This window comes from Mustela putorius, unplaced genomic scaffold, assembly GCF_011764305.1.
Source record: "Mustela putorius furo isolate JIRA1106 unplaced genomic scaffold, ASM1176430v1.1 tig00003869_pilon_pilon_pilon, whole genome shotgun sequence".
In the NCBI taxonomy this organism is placed as follows: domain Eukaryota; kingdom Metazoa; phylum Chordata; class Mammalia; order Carnivora; family Mustelidae; genus Mustela; species Mustela putorius.
This window is the reverse complement of record NW_025422021.1, coordinates 9,103,912-9,117,916: the sequence shown is the minus strand read 5'-3', so window position 1 is coordinate 9,117,916 and position 14,005 is coordinate 9,103,912. Positions and strand designations below refer to the sequence as shown.

Here is a 14,005-nt window from a genome sequence, read left to right as displayed (position 1 = left end):
GTTAGAGTGCACTTGAGTGCATTGCAGGGCTCTTTTCCACAGATATTTCCCTTAAATGAAAATCACTAAATGGGGATATTGATATTGAGGGTGGTCTTTGATATCCCAAACCTTGCCACGTGATTCTGCAGCTCGGTGGGTCCAACCCTTCCTCTGTGACCTCAGAGCAGATTTCTGATCTCCCCGCCAGTGACTTAAGTGAGCTGAAAAGAATGAATAGAGTTTTTGTCTGACTTCTTAATTTACAGGCAGGGGACTGAACCTCACAGTGAGTAAGAGATTAGTCAGACACTTCATTTATTTGCCTGTTCATGTAACTCAGTACAGAGTGCAAACTACCTGCTCAGTCATCATTTTAACTGGCTAAAATGAAAATGCAAGAGACTCCATTATCTAGAAATCTGCATGAGTCAGGAATTTATTAATGGGCACAACGATGCACCTACACTATGGGATAATCCTAAGAAATCATAAAATTCTAAATTACCTTCGAAATAGAAAAGACCGACTTAAATTTATTCTACCATTCATTTCTCAACACACATTTGTTGAGCATCTCCTGTGTGCCAGGTGTGTATATAGCAGCAAATGAGATTGGCTGGGCTGGTGCTCTCCAGCAAGGGCTTCTGTTCCACTCAGAGAATGCCGAAAATAACCTACCGAGCCATAATATTATTTCAGAGTAGAATATATCATTATCACTAAATAGATTTTATCTCTGTCTGAATGAATGGTCTACTTGTACATATAGCACTGATCTGCTAGCAAAATACCTGATATTCAGAATATCTATTCCTTGATTATGTCAGATAATTGAGTTTATAACTCAGCCATTTATTGCACTCAATTGCCATTAATTACTCATTGGCAAAATTAAAATTCAAGCTCGCACTCGCAGCTGAGGTCTAAGATAGATCTGCCCACCAAACATTAAAGGGAGAAGATTATGTCAGGAAGGGTTCAGGTAGGAGCCTCACTGCACTGTGAGATGGTGGGAAGAAGGCAGCAGAAAGAGAAGCCAGATAATGCCTCTCCTAGTGGCAAGGTAAGGAACTCAGTGTTGGGTTATAGGTTAGGAATAGTAAAAATTAGATAACCTGAATCAAGGATCTAAATGTGTGAGTTGGAGTGCCTGGGTAGCTCAGTGGGTTAAAGCCTCTGCCTTCGGCTCAGGTTGTGATCCCAGGGTCCTGGGATGGAGCCCCGCATTAGGCTCTCTGCTCAGCAGGGAGCCTGCTTCCTCCTCTCTCTTTCTGCCTGTCTCTCTGCTTACTTGGGATCTCTGTCAAATAAATAAATAAGAACTTTTTAAAATGAATGAATGAATGAATGAATGTGCGTGTTTATCTCATTTGACTACTTACTTTTGGAGAATGTTATGGTGGGTCCATTGTGCAAGCACCCTCTCGTTTAGCTTTGTCTCCTTATCTATGTCCTGTTGTCATTTAAAAGGGCTGGCAGATAAAACTTGAGGGCTAGGTTTCTAAGTTACCTCTTCTAACTCTAAAAATTGCAATCTGTAGCCACTACTAGGTAGCATAGTCTGAAAGTAGCTCTTTTTTTTTTTTTTTTTTTTAAAGATTTTATTTATTTATTTATTTGACAGAGAGAGAGATCACAAGCAGGCAGAGAGGCAGGCAGAGAGAGAGAGAGGAGGAAGCAGGCTCCCTGCTGAGCAGAGAGCCCGATGCGGGGACTCGATCCCAGGACCCTGAGATCATGACCTGAGCCGAAGGCAGCGGCTTAACCCACTGAGCCACCCAGGCGCCCTGAAAGTAGCTCTTTAATAGGCTGAGCAAATAGTCTATTTTAAATCTTCCACTTGGGACTTGAATGGCAACACAAAGCTAGGGAATCCTGCTTCCTTTCCTGACCAAAGGCAAGTTTCGCTGGCTACTCTACAGGAAGAGAACAAACTCAGAGAACTACATGTGAGATTTTGAAATCCTATTCAATTTAATCCCAGATACCTCTTGCTTTATATTGTCTATTATGTTGTAAGTTAAATTCGTAGCACCCAGTGTATTTTAAAAAGTTATTCCCATAAATATTCCCATAAATATTCCCAAAAGCATTATTCCATAGCCTCTACAAATACATCAAAGGAAGTATTCCCCAAGATGGAACTGAGGTCGCAGCTTGATGCTTTTCTTTGCATTCTCTGTCTTTCCTAATGAAAGCTGCTTTCTCTCCTCCTCTCCTTCCATGTTTCAGTTGCTGATTTATGGTCAGATTTGAGAGCATTGGGTTGCTCCATCTTAAGACATGGTCATGTTTTCTTAATGTAAGTGAATTATGGTAATTTTATTCAGAGTTGGTCAATAATGCATCCCCCTTCTTCTGCATCTGTGGTATTAGGACTTAATAAAATACATGATCCAGGACATAAAACATCTCATTTTTCAGTAGCGTACGGGGGATGGAGAAAGAAGGAAAAGGAGAGGAGACAAGAGATAGTTTTTTTTTAATTCAGTGTTTTTTTTAAAGATTTTATTTATTAGTTAGTTAATAATTTGACACAGAGAAAGAGAGTGTGAGCAGTGGGAAGAGCAGAGGAAGAAGGAGAAGCAGACTACCCACTGAGCGGGGATGGGGGAACTCGATCCAAAAGCAGCTGCTTACCTGACTGAGCCGTGCAGGTGCCCCCATCATATTTAGTTCTTGAGACAACTGTAATTTCAACTTTTGGGCACTAGTGTCATTGCATACCCTCAGTAAGGAAGTTAAATGGCAGAGTAGTGAAGGGTAGGCTTGGGAGTTTAAAGCCAATTATTAATATTTGGCCCAAGATTGTGGGCATTTATGATTGTTTGTGGCTCTTGGACTAAATAAAGAACTGGTTTACTGTCCAAATCTATGAGTTTCTTCCCAGCAAATATAGGATCAAGTTCCCAGTGCTTACAAATGACTACAGCAATGTGCTTTTTGTTCTTCTTGTTGACTTTCTATCTAACGTCGTGTCTGTATGAGGACGCTTCCAGCTTTGCAGCATGTTTTGACATCTGTACATTGAATATCCCAAATACATGAAATTGAATGATGAGGTGAGTCCAGTGTATTCAGAAAAGCAGATTCAAGAGGCACCCTCAATCAAATTCATAAAAGACACTACTGAGAGGTCCTTGAACGAGTGGTCTGCTCCCCTGCTTCACTGTGCTTCAATTGCATGAGCATCTTCTGGCCAAAAGCTTTCCTTCACAGTGAGCCATGTTTGAGCATGTTCAAAATAATAATACGTGTTTATGAAGAAATCATTTGAAATTTAAAGACAGCAATAAAATGACAGAGTCTAAAAATAAAGGCAATATTTAAAATTTATAGTCTGACCCATGCTGTAATAAAAGTGATTTCTTAGCTGTAATTGTCACTCAGAAACTTCTTGGCACACATTATGATTTTATTCTAACTAAAGGATCCCATGTCACCGAGAACCATTGCTCAGACATAATGATTGATACAGGAGAGTTTATTTCCCAGATGTGTCTGCGGCCTCAGTAAATATCATTAAGTGACCAAAAATCTATTTCAAGCTTTATGGGATATAAAACTGAATGATAAAATGAGGAAATAAGTGCATGTTCTGTCTTAGCCAAAGAATGCAACTTCTAAACAGGAGTATTTCTAAGAATATGAATATTGTTGCAGAAATATGTTTACATCTGTCTCTACTGCCTGATTTTCAAAGAGTTTTATTTCTTGATTCTACCAGTTATGTTGATAGTTGTGGAACTGAAAAGCCTTTGAGTTATTTCCATTCACTGTCTCTTCTTGGACTGTGCAGGGAGAAAAAGTCCTTTTCCATTAATAATCTTCAAGGCACTGTGAGAATGGGAAGTATTGAAATAACAGCAGCTTAGCCATTGCTGGCGCACTTTAAAACCCTTATTAGAATAGTATACTTCTCAGAGGCATCTGCTCCTGCCTTGAATAGACTTGATGTTCCTGTCAGTCTCAGGCTGTCAGAAAAATTAAAGCCAAATACTTAAAACATAATATCAGAACATAAAAATCTCAGAAGTCCTTTATTTATCATGCACATCATTTCAAATTTGTTCACTTTTACTTAAATGGGAGGCTTCCAAGGTGGGCTGGTATTTCAGGTAAATATTCAGTGGCCCTGAGCAGGGAGACCAGACTGCATGACCCAGCCTCAGACGCACAGCCTGCCTGTTAGTACACCTCATTGGAGGACTGGCTGGAACCTAAAAGCCAAGGGACGTGCTTTCTCCCAAGTCAGAAGTCTGTGCTTACTTTTGGCAACTTTGGAGCTTGTACTGTAGGGTTACTTCCCAGGCCAGAAATTTGCATCAAAGGGCTAAGAAAAATACATCCAAAAATAAACATGAAAGCCAAGATTTCATGCCAGGAACTCCAGCCACACACATCCTGTTGGCTGGTTGTCTTGACTCTCCTCACAGTTGTGATTCTTTTAAACGAAGCGGAAGCCTGCTCCGATGACTTGGACCTCATGTCTGCTCCAGGGTCTCACTCCTCTGTCCTCGAGCTTTTCCATAGCGTGGCGCAATGATTCAAATCCAGAAAGGAAGGGAGTGAAGCTAATAGGAGGTAACTAAAGTTAAATATATGTGTATGTGTAGAGGAAGTCTTTTCCTACTGTCTTTGGCTGCCTGAGCTTTTCTGGAGAACCACCAGCACCGGACTGAGATCCTTTTAACACTAACAGATACAAACAAGGAGTTATCAGCAATGAAGGTGTATTTTGCTGTCCAGATAAAGGACAGATATTCACTGGATGTCTGGGAACTCTGAGAGACTGGAAAAGAAGGACATATGCCCTATCAGGTCAGAATGGATCTTTATTTATTCTTTGGTGGGGAGATGTTCTATGTCCCAGTTTGCATTTTGGTTTGAGGAATTACACTGTGAAACATCTCTGGCTTTCCTAATTATGTTCCACCAGACCTAAACGTAAAACGGGACTGACATAATTTGATTTCATCTTTGTTTGTGATGCATGTGTGTGTGGAGGGAGGAGTGGTGGCTCATCTTTTCCTAATTGTGAAGGGTATGTTTGTTTAGGCTGATGATCTTAAATATGTTTCTAGATAAACAAAGATAGTTGTTCATAACTAGCCAGTTACATTGATCACATTGATATTAAATATATGTAATTATCTGGTGACATATTTAATGGCACATATTAAAAATGACTTTGGGCAAGATAACAGATTGAGAGTGATGGTATTTTGTCCCCTGGATGCTCAGTGGGTATTTTGCCTGCGGCTCTCAGACTATATGAATTCCTTAGTGTTTATGGGAACACTGTTACATTATTGATGACTTGAAGTCATACCAGCTCTGCAAGCTATGATTTTACTATTTCTCAGAAGATGATCAGGGGGTCTGAGCAGATCAAGGCTTGGCTGGCAGGTGCCAGCAATGTCCAGATGCTGTGGGTAGACCTGTAAGCAGTAGTCATCGCTTCTTAGGCTGTGCTCTTCTGGGGGTTCATTTCAGGAGTGTGTGCCCAATCCTAGGATCTTGTAGTTGTTGTTAGCAGAGGTTCTGGAATGCCTCCCATGGCCGTGCATTTGCCAGCTCACCTTGGACCCCTCACCTCCCCCCAATCCCCTGGGATTTTATCTTGCAACGGCCCTCATTACTCTCCCAGCGAACCTACCCCTCCGTGTGGCTGCTAAGGAGCTTCTCAACTCCCTGCTGATTGAAGCCACTTTGAAAATGTCATCTTTTAGAAACTCCCGTCGTAATCAACAAATATCTTCTTGGTTCCCTCCAAGTGCAAAATGTATCACATCTGTCCTGCTTTACAGTTTAGTGCAGGGGACAGACAAGCATAAATATTAATCACCCCAATATAAGACAAACTGGAAAGTTCTCTAAGGAAGATCCAGAACAGAGGGAGTGATTCATTTCCATCCAGGGTATCATTTCAAACGAAGACAAAGAAATCGGGCTCTGAATTCTGTGGCTAACAGGGCTATTTTTCAGCATCCCTGAAGGATTGGGGTCAGTTAACCAAATTATGGCATTTGAGGCAGTCTTGTCCCAAGGGACTGACCACACAGAAGAGGCAGGCTTCTTCACTCCTGCTGTTCCATGTTCTGTCCTCTCCTCCAGTGATAGGCCCCTGGGCAGGCTTGTAGGGGTCGGCCTGCCCTCTGAGGGTGTCATGTGTTGCATTCCCAAATACCTGGCTTTGTGTTTTGTTTGTTGTTTGGTCATCATGTAGAGAAATCCGCTCTGAGGTTTAATGAGTCCCGCAGGCAAAGGCAGTTCTAGTTGTGAAAACTTTAAGAACTTGAGACTCAGAAGGAACTCGTGGTATGGACTGGGGGATATTGTTAAGCTCTTTATGTGTAGAAAGCCCTGTGGTCATGGGACTCTTCTGTTCTCAATGGGCCAAATTCCACTCCTGCGTAGTCTCTAGGCTGCTGCGGAGAGGTTAGAGCCCAGTCACTGGGGCAGGGTGTCTGACACCGAGGAAAGAGCAGCAGGAAATCCTGTCACAAAGTCAGCTTCTCCAAATTCCTGCAGGCTTGCCGTGGTTGATGTTACTAACCTCAGTGTTTTGAACTGTCTGGCCCAAACCAATAAATGCAAGACAGACCTTCTAAAGGCTATTGATGTGGTCAAGTGGTCTGGCCTGAAATTCTGATCTATTCCTGGTTTATCCCAGCTTTGCTAGATAACTTTTTGGAAAGCTCTCCAGCTCCTGGCCCACCTATCTATAAATGCAAAGATAGCTTTATTTAAATACTGCCTTGCTGTCAGAAATACTCCAAGTTAATGTTGATTGCTTACTTAGGTGCCTTATGAATTGGAAATTTTAGTAACCCCCCCCCCTTTCCTTTAGGTTTGCAAATTCAAGAAGGCAAAGCCACAGATTATGTGACTGGAAAGTACAAAGTCTAGGCAACAGCTCATACCGTATCAAATTATATCATTAGAAAGGCAGGAACTTTTTGGTATTTTTCCTCATTGAAAGTTGTAATTCTTAAAACTACTTCCATATTAGAATTACCTGGAAAGCTAGTTAAACATTCCCATGTGTGGGCCTTCCCTAGAACAATGAAACCAGAATCTCTAGAGGAGGGGCCCTGGGTATCAGTGGCTCCTTCAAGCTCCCCAAGGAGGCCTACTGGGCAGCCAGGGTTGAGAACCTCTGTCTTCCAGCAGCAGGCTTTGGTAAGTGGGCACTGTGTCCCTTTGCATCTGCTTCTGCACTTACTTGCCTGGTGTTTTTGTTTTGTGCTAAGGCTGTATGATTGAATAATATGCCTGTTCTTGTTTGTGTTAAATCTCCTAGTGTAATTCTTCCTTCTCTCATATAGACATTCTACTTCCAAATCATGGTTCCTGCCAGATTTAAATAATAATGGCCATCAGTACTTTAGTGATAGAGTGAGTGGGGTTTTTTATTTGGGGGTTTGTGATTAGAGGTTCCCTGTGTGGTCTGGTTATTAAAATTGTGAGAATCGGGGGACCTGAGTGGCTCAGTGGGTTAAAGCCTCTGCCTTCAGCCCAGGTCATGATCCCAGGGTCCTGGAATCAAGCCCCACATCGGGTTCTCCGCTCAGCAGGGAGCCTGCTACCCTCCTCTGCTCTCTCTCCCTGCCTCTCTGCCTACTTGTGATCTCTCTCTGTCAAATAAATAAATAAACTTTTTAAAAAAAATTGTGAGAATCAAGTGCAAAATCCACTCCCACTACCCCCCGGCCAATTCAACCACCCTACAAGCACACATTCTCTCAGCTGTCAGAACAATCTTCTCATTACACATCATGTAGCTCCTGGAAAATTCCACACTGTACCTTTGCACAAGAATGTGAGTGAAAAAGGCAAGTAATATCATAGCACTATTATGAAGAGAGTTTTGAGCCCATGGGCCCCCACAGAATGTTGAGATCCCTGACCTGTCCCTCAACTATACTTTGAGAATGACTTCTCTAAGATAATTCCCAGAAAAAGAATACTAAGATGAAGGGTATGAAAATATTTATGTCTCTTGATAAATATGACCACATTTATTTTCAGTTGCTTTTATTCTGCCACCAGGAGTATTTGAGCATGCCTATTATATCCAGCCTTAGCCTGCATAACCCTTACATATTTTCCTCTGTTAGAACAGACACTGTTATTGTCATTGTGTTTCTTTGATTACTGCTGGGATGGCTGAGATTTTCTTATATATACTTTTTCTGATTAGATTTCCTCTTTCAGAGACCATGTTACTCACCCATACATTGACATTTATTAATCAGTTTATATGAATGCTTTATTTGACCAAGCTATTAACCCTTTGTTTTAATTTCTGCAAATATTTTATCTCGGTCTGTTGACTTTTCATTTGTCATGACTTTAAAGTACATAAATTCTGGGGCACCTGGGTGGCTCAGTGGGTTAAAGCCTCTGCCTTCAGCTCAGGTCGTGATCTCAGGGTCCTGGGATTGAGCCCCATATCGGGCTCTCTGCTTCCTCCTCTCTCTCTGCCTGCCTCTCTGCCTACTTGTGATCTCTGTCTGTCAAATAAATTTTTTTAAAAAGTACATAAATTCTAAATCCATAACTCTCCAAGGAAAAGACTATTTTGTGGGTTAAAATTTTTAAATTTGTTTTATAAAGATATTTTCTTTCATTTGTAGCTGATTTGAAAAAAAATCACATGATGTAGGCAATAACAGTGTTTTTAGTCAGTGGTGCTGTCAGCATGAATTGAATGAGTTTTTAAAACTTTCTTCATTGCTTCTCCTGCTTCAAAACATTTACAAATGCTCTTACAAATTCATATTATTGGCCCCCATTGTTTCTTATAACATCTATGTTTATAACCTATGTCTTATAACCTTATTTTAGCAAGAGTATCACAATTTTCTTCAGATTTCTTTTCTGGATATTTGTACCATGACCTGTGTCCCTTCCACTGCTCTTCTGCTTCAGTTTCTGTGAAGATCCCAGTGATTTAAGGGTGGAATCCTCCAGCTCTTAGTTCCCACTGACCCTCCCCTCCACCCCCCATACCCCAAACATTGCTCTAAGCTTTGAGTCTGAGTGAAACATCAGTGTACTGGGATACCTTCTGAAGTTAGTGAATTGAGTCCTCTTTTTAAACTTTATTCTATTTATTTATTCATTTGAGGGGGGAGGTGCAGAGGGAGAAGGAAAGAATCTCAAGAAGACTCCCCCTGCTGAGTGTGGAGCTTGACCTGGGGTTCAGTCTCATGATCCTGAGATCATAACCTTTGCCGAAACCAAGAATCGGGGGCTTAACTGAGCCACCCACATGCCTGAAGTGAGTCCTCTTCTTTGAGCATCTATAACTGTTTGTTTTCTTTTCTTCTCTGCCCAGAATTGTATCTACCTCTTTAATAGTTCTAGGGAAAGCATAGCTCTTAGCAGTAAGTGTTAATGAAAATGGCTTTTCATTTTTAGTTCCTTGCTATTTGTTGTGGGTTTTACTTTATTTGTTTAGAGGATATTTTTGCTCATGCTTCACTTTATCTAAAAAATTCATAGAATTGCCTAGTACAAATATACTGAAAAAGGAAAAAACCTCTCTATAATAGCTTACATTATATCTAATCCCTGTTAAAAGCCTAAAAGAACTTGGAAAAGGGAAAATGTAGTAAAATGACCAGATACAGCATTTAATAAAAGATCTACCTAGTCAAAGTACCTGGGTGGCTCAGTGGATTAAGCATCTGACTCTTGATTTCACCTCAGGTCATGATCTCAAGGTCCTGGGATCAAGAGCATCTGGCTCCATGTTGGACATGGTATCAGCTTGAGTTTTTCTCTCCCTCTCCTTCTGCCCCTCCCCCCTCTCGAATAAATAATATTTGAAAAGCAAAAAGATCTCCCTACTTAGGAACATACACAACTTTGTGAACAATGCTGCAAAAAGTATCTACTTATCAGTAAGTCATGAAGTTTTTAAATAGCTTTAAAAAAATGTTAGTGTTCTACTTCTCTGAAAATGGTATTGCAGAGCACACTACCGCCTTTGACATTTTCTTTCCTTAATTACCAAAGGTTTTGTCATACAGAGCAGATGGCATATTTAATGAGGTTATAATTAATAAATAAAAATTAATAAATTAAAATCATTGCATGACTTCCTGATAGTAATAATTGCAAGCATGTACATAATAGTCTAAACTATTATGAGTCCTGACATGGTTAAGAAATTTTTAGAGACTTTTAGTAGAGTTGGCATTCCATCTTCATGACATTCTCTTTCTTGCACTCTGCCTGTGGCTTCATCCTTTCTTCTCCCTCATTCTAACCCCTTCTCCAGACTGCATTTTGGTCTGAAATGTCAGACTTCTCTTTTTTCCCCTCCAACTTTTTATTCAAATTTTGAACACTCAGAAAATTTGAAAAAAAGACCAGTAGGAAATACCAAATTTACTTGAATATTTTAGGTTGATTTTTTTTCCCTCCCTGCTTCTCCCTGTCCTAGCCAGCCTCCTTTTATAATCAATTGTGTGTTTATCTCTTCCTTCTCAATTCCATCTCACCATCTCTCTCAATTCCATCTCTCCATGACCTCCCTTGCCTTCCCTCTTGTCTAGCCAGTATGAAGGGAGGCAGCATGGTTTTTTAAGACCAATGAACGGGAATCAGCCCAGCTCTGTGGCCCAGGCAAGTTACTTCACTGCCTAAACCCCTCTCCCCATTTGTAAAAGGAGGTTAACAATAATCCTATCACAAATGGTTGAGAGGATGGAAAGGATCTAACGCCAGCAAACCCTTAGCCCCACAGATCCATGCAGATGGAGGAGTTCAGACAAGTGCATGCTTGCTCAGACACCTAGTGTGCTGTCTCTGCTGCCCAGGGATAATGTTCAAACCGTCTACGTTGGCATCCAGAACTTTCTAAATGTGGCCATACATCCTTTTCCAGTCATATTCCCTCTATTAATTTATCCGAATATTTTTCTCAACCAGATCATATCTGCAAGCACTAGTTGGGCATTCGTGAAATGCCAGGTGCTATGCTAGGCACTGGGCACACGGATGCGAACAGCATGTAGCCCTCAAGGAGCTCACAGTCGAATGGAGGTAAATATGTGAAAATAAATTTTAAAATCAGATGATATGAGCTATCACAGAGGCACATACAGGGGCTGGAAGTGGAGATGGTACCAGTTTCCAGAGAAGGTCTCCTTGTGTGTATGGTCCTCCTAAGGCTGACAGGAAGGTGACTGACAGGAAGACGTCACCAGACACAAGCAGAGGATATAAGTGCTACCATGGGAACATGTCTGTTTTGGTGGAACATGGAGGAGGGGTCGTAACAGCCCTCTCACTTCCAGGACAAGCTTGCCTCCTTCTCAAGCTCTTCATGGAAAGAAGACCCTGTCAGAGCTGACTAGCCTTTCCTGAGGACAGCAAAGGATTTTCATCTCCTTGTTTCCCATCCCGGAAGATAACCCCCATCCCCCCACCCCTTCTTAGCCTCTCATCCCCCAGTTCTTCTGGACTCTAGTGCCACGCCTGCTTGCTCCCTGGGGCAAAAACACACTACAAGCCCGGAAAGTGTTAAGGCCCCTTTACCTCCACTCATCTCCTTTCTCCACCGGTCCCAAGACCCAGTCGAACTGCTGTCTCCCTTAACATCTGCCCACCCCAATGACTAAGGACCATTTTCTATAGAATCAGGATACACATCAGACCATATAGTCTGTTCCCTCTTCATGTGGGAGAATTCTGAACATTTATTCTGAAAAAAGTCTTTGCAGAATTTGTCATGTGAGAATGGAGAGGATGGATAATTTTCACTGTGGCTTTCAGGCTGAGACATTGGTATCCAGAAACTCTTCTTGTAGTGAAAAGAAATCATTAGGAAAAATGCCAAGTTCCAGTCTCAAAACAGAAATGCTTTGCAGTAAGAGGTTCTACCAAAGCCCGTTTTAAAACAAATATTTCTAATCCATGGATCCATCGCTCCTCTAAATAGAGCACATTGAAGTATTTTGTATCCAGTTCCAAAATGATTAAACTTTAATGATAAGTCTTCATGGAAGTGTGGTTTTGTATTTTCAGTTCCTTACCTCTCCCCCAAAGCCACATATAATCATGCCCACACTGCTAAGTAGATACCTTCAGACAATGGTACTTCTAAAAATTAACCACAGCATGGCCCATCATGCAGAACAATAATTGTCTTTGTTTTTTATTTAAAGTAATTTAATTTATTGAGACTAGGTAATACATACACATGGTAACTAAATTGGCTAATTGAATTTAAATTTAAAAAAAAATACAGTAGAATGTATATAATGAAAAGCATGCTTTTCTCTCACCCCTGCCCTAACCACCAGCTCCCTTGCCAGAAGCAACCCGCTGTTACTAGTTTCTTCTCTAGAATATTTTATGCACAATATTCTCTTTGCTTGGTTATTGGGCAAGACTTCCAAAGCTTGCATATGATTCTTTTTGTCAACCTCTTAAGAAAGAAAAAAGTTTTAAAACTTCTAAAATTATCAAGACATTTTGAATCACAGTCTTCACACAAATTGACTGTGACATACCTACAGGAATTGAGGTTACCTTTTCCTTTACTATTTATTTAAATTCCAACAATTTGAATCTGCTGTCAGCATTGTGTGTGTGACTGTGTTTCAAATAGAAAACTCTAACCAAACTTGTAGGAGTCTTTAGTACAATTTGTTTTAATTTTTAGTTACTACAAACAAGTAAATGTGTCAAAAATTCAAAGTAATATACATGTTTAATAATATTGAAAGTATAAGAAGTAAATAAAGAAATAATACCTCCCTCAATTTGAAGAGAGGTGTTTAATCATTGTAGCTATGGGATATCACATTGATACCATGCGAGTAAATAAAACATGGGAAATCCTTTTGCCATTAATTTTCCAAGTATTTCTCCCTGTAAATAACCTCTACATATCTTTTACATTTCCTGAGTAGATGTATATATACCGATCAAGACATACATCCCTTGTGGTGCAGATGACCTTGCATCCATGGCCCTTGAGAGAATAAATATGTGTGTCGACAATGCAGCTGTCATGAATTGAGTTCATAAAATTGGATTTGTTTTTTTTTTTAATCTGACATATTATTCTTGCTTAATTTCATTGTGCTGACCATGGTTTCAGTGCTATAAATCAGGGGGAATGTTTGCCCACAAAAGAAAGAGAGAGCAGCAGTAACAATATGAAATATTGCCTTTGTTTTAATAAAAATATTTCTTTTGGGGGGTACCTATCTTCTTTCAGCTGTGTTCTCTGGGACTTATTATTTTTTATAATTTTTTTTTAAACAAATCTATGTTGACTTGATGTAAGGGATAACATAAAGCTCATAAAACTTAAATGTGAAACAGAAGAATGGGTGAGGTATGGTAGCAAGAAAACTATTTTTTAATGCAAAAAAGTAGGACATGTATATACATGTTCAAACAGTACACACAGAGTTGACTATGTAATTTGTGGGGCCTGGTGCAAAATAAAAATGTAATATCCTTTATTCTCCCCAGAGGAAGAAATTATCACTAACGGTACTAAAATACAAAGCTTTTTCCTTTCTCTTGCATTTTCTATCTCAGCCATCATGCTGCTTATTTGCCACTTAATGTTCTAAGTAAAGAAAAAATTAAATTACTAGCACAAATTTTCTGTTTGTCTTCCTATGGTGCAATGCCAGTTTTAAATGCAAATGTAAGGACATTTAACTTATATGTGGAATCACCAAAGTGATATAATTTCTATTTCCTGGCTTGTGCATGCACATGTATTATATTCTTACTGGAACAGTAGAAACCATGCACAAAACTAATTCAACTGTTTTTACTTCAGTTCTTGTTGCACATGGCTTCTACCCACACTCTCAATCTGCATCTGACAGATCGCTAATGCAGGACTCAGGAAGAGGAACTATGGGTTGGCCCAGCTTTCTTTTCCCTTCATGTCATTATTTTCGGTGTAAGTGGTTGGCTCATACAGGGAAGTAATATGAATAAGAACGGATATGATAAGAGTTTCTTTGTCAATACT

The 14,005-nt window shown here is 40.2% G+C and overlaps 1 protein-coding gene across 6 annotated transcripts in view; it reads left to right on the top strand.

Moving 5' to 3' along the window:
- The window catches only part of RAPGEF4 (Rap guanine nucleotide exchange factor 4), a 291,090-nt gene that overhangs the window by 77,794 nt on the left and 199,291 nt on the right, over positions 1-14,005 (top strand). Inside the window, exon 1 of one of the 6 annotated variants that reach the window (XM_004744083.3) lies at positions 4,089-4,803. The exons of the other annotated variants lie outside the window; for them this stretch is intronic. Coding sequence (XP_004744140.1) covers positions 4,792-4,803 — 12 coding nt within the window. The 5' untranslated portion in view covers positions 4,089-4,791. Of the gene's footprint in view, positions 1-4,088; positions 4,804-14,005 lie in introns of those variants that run through there. 6 annotated transcript variants of the gene reach the window in all.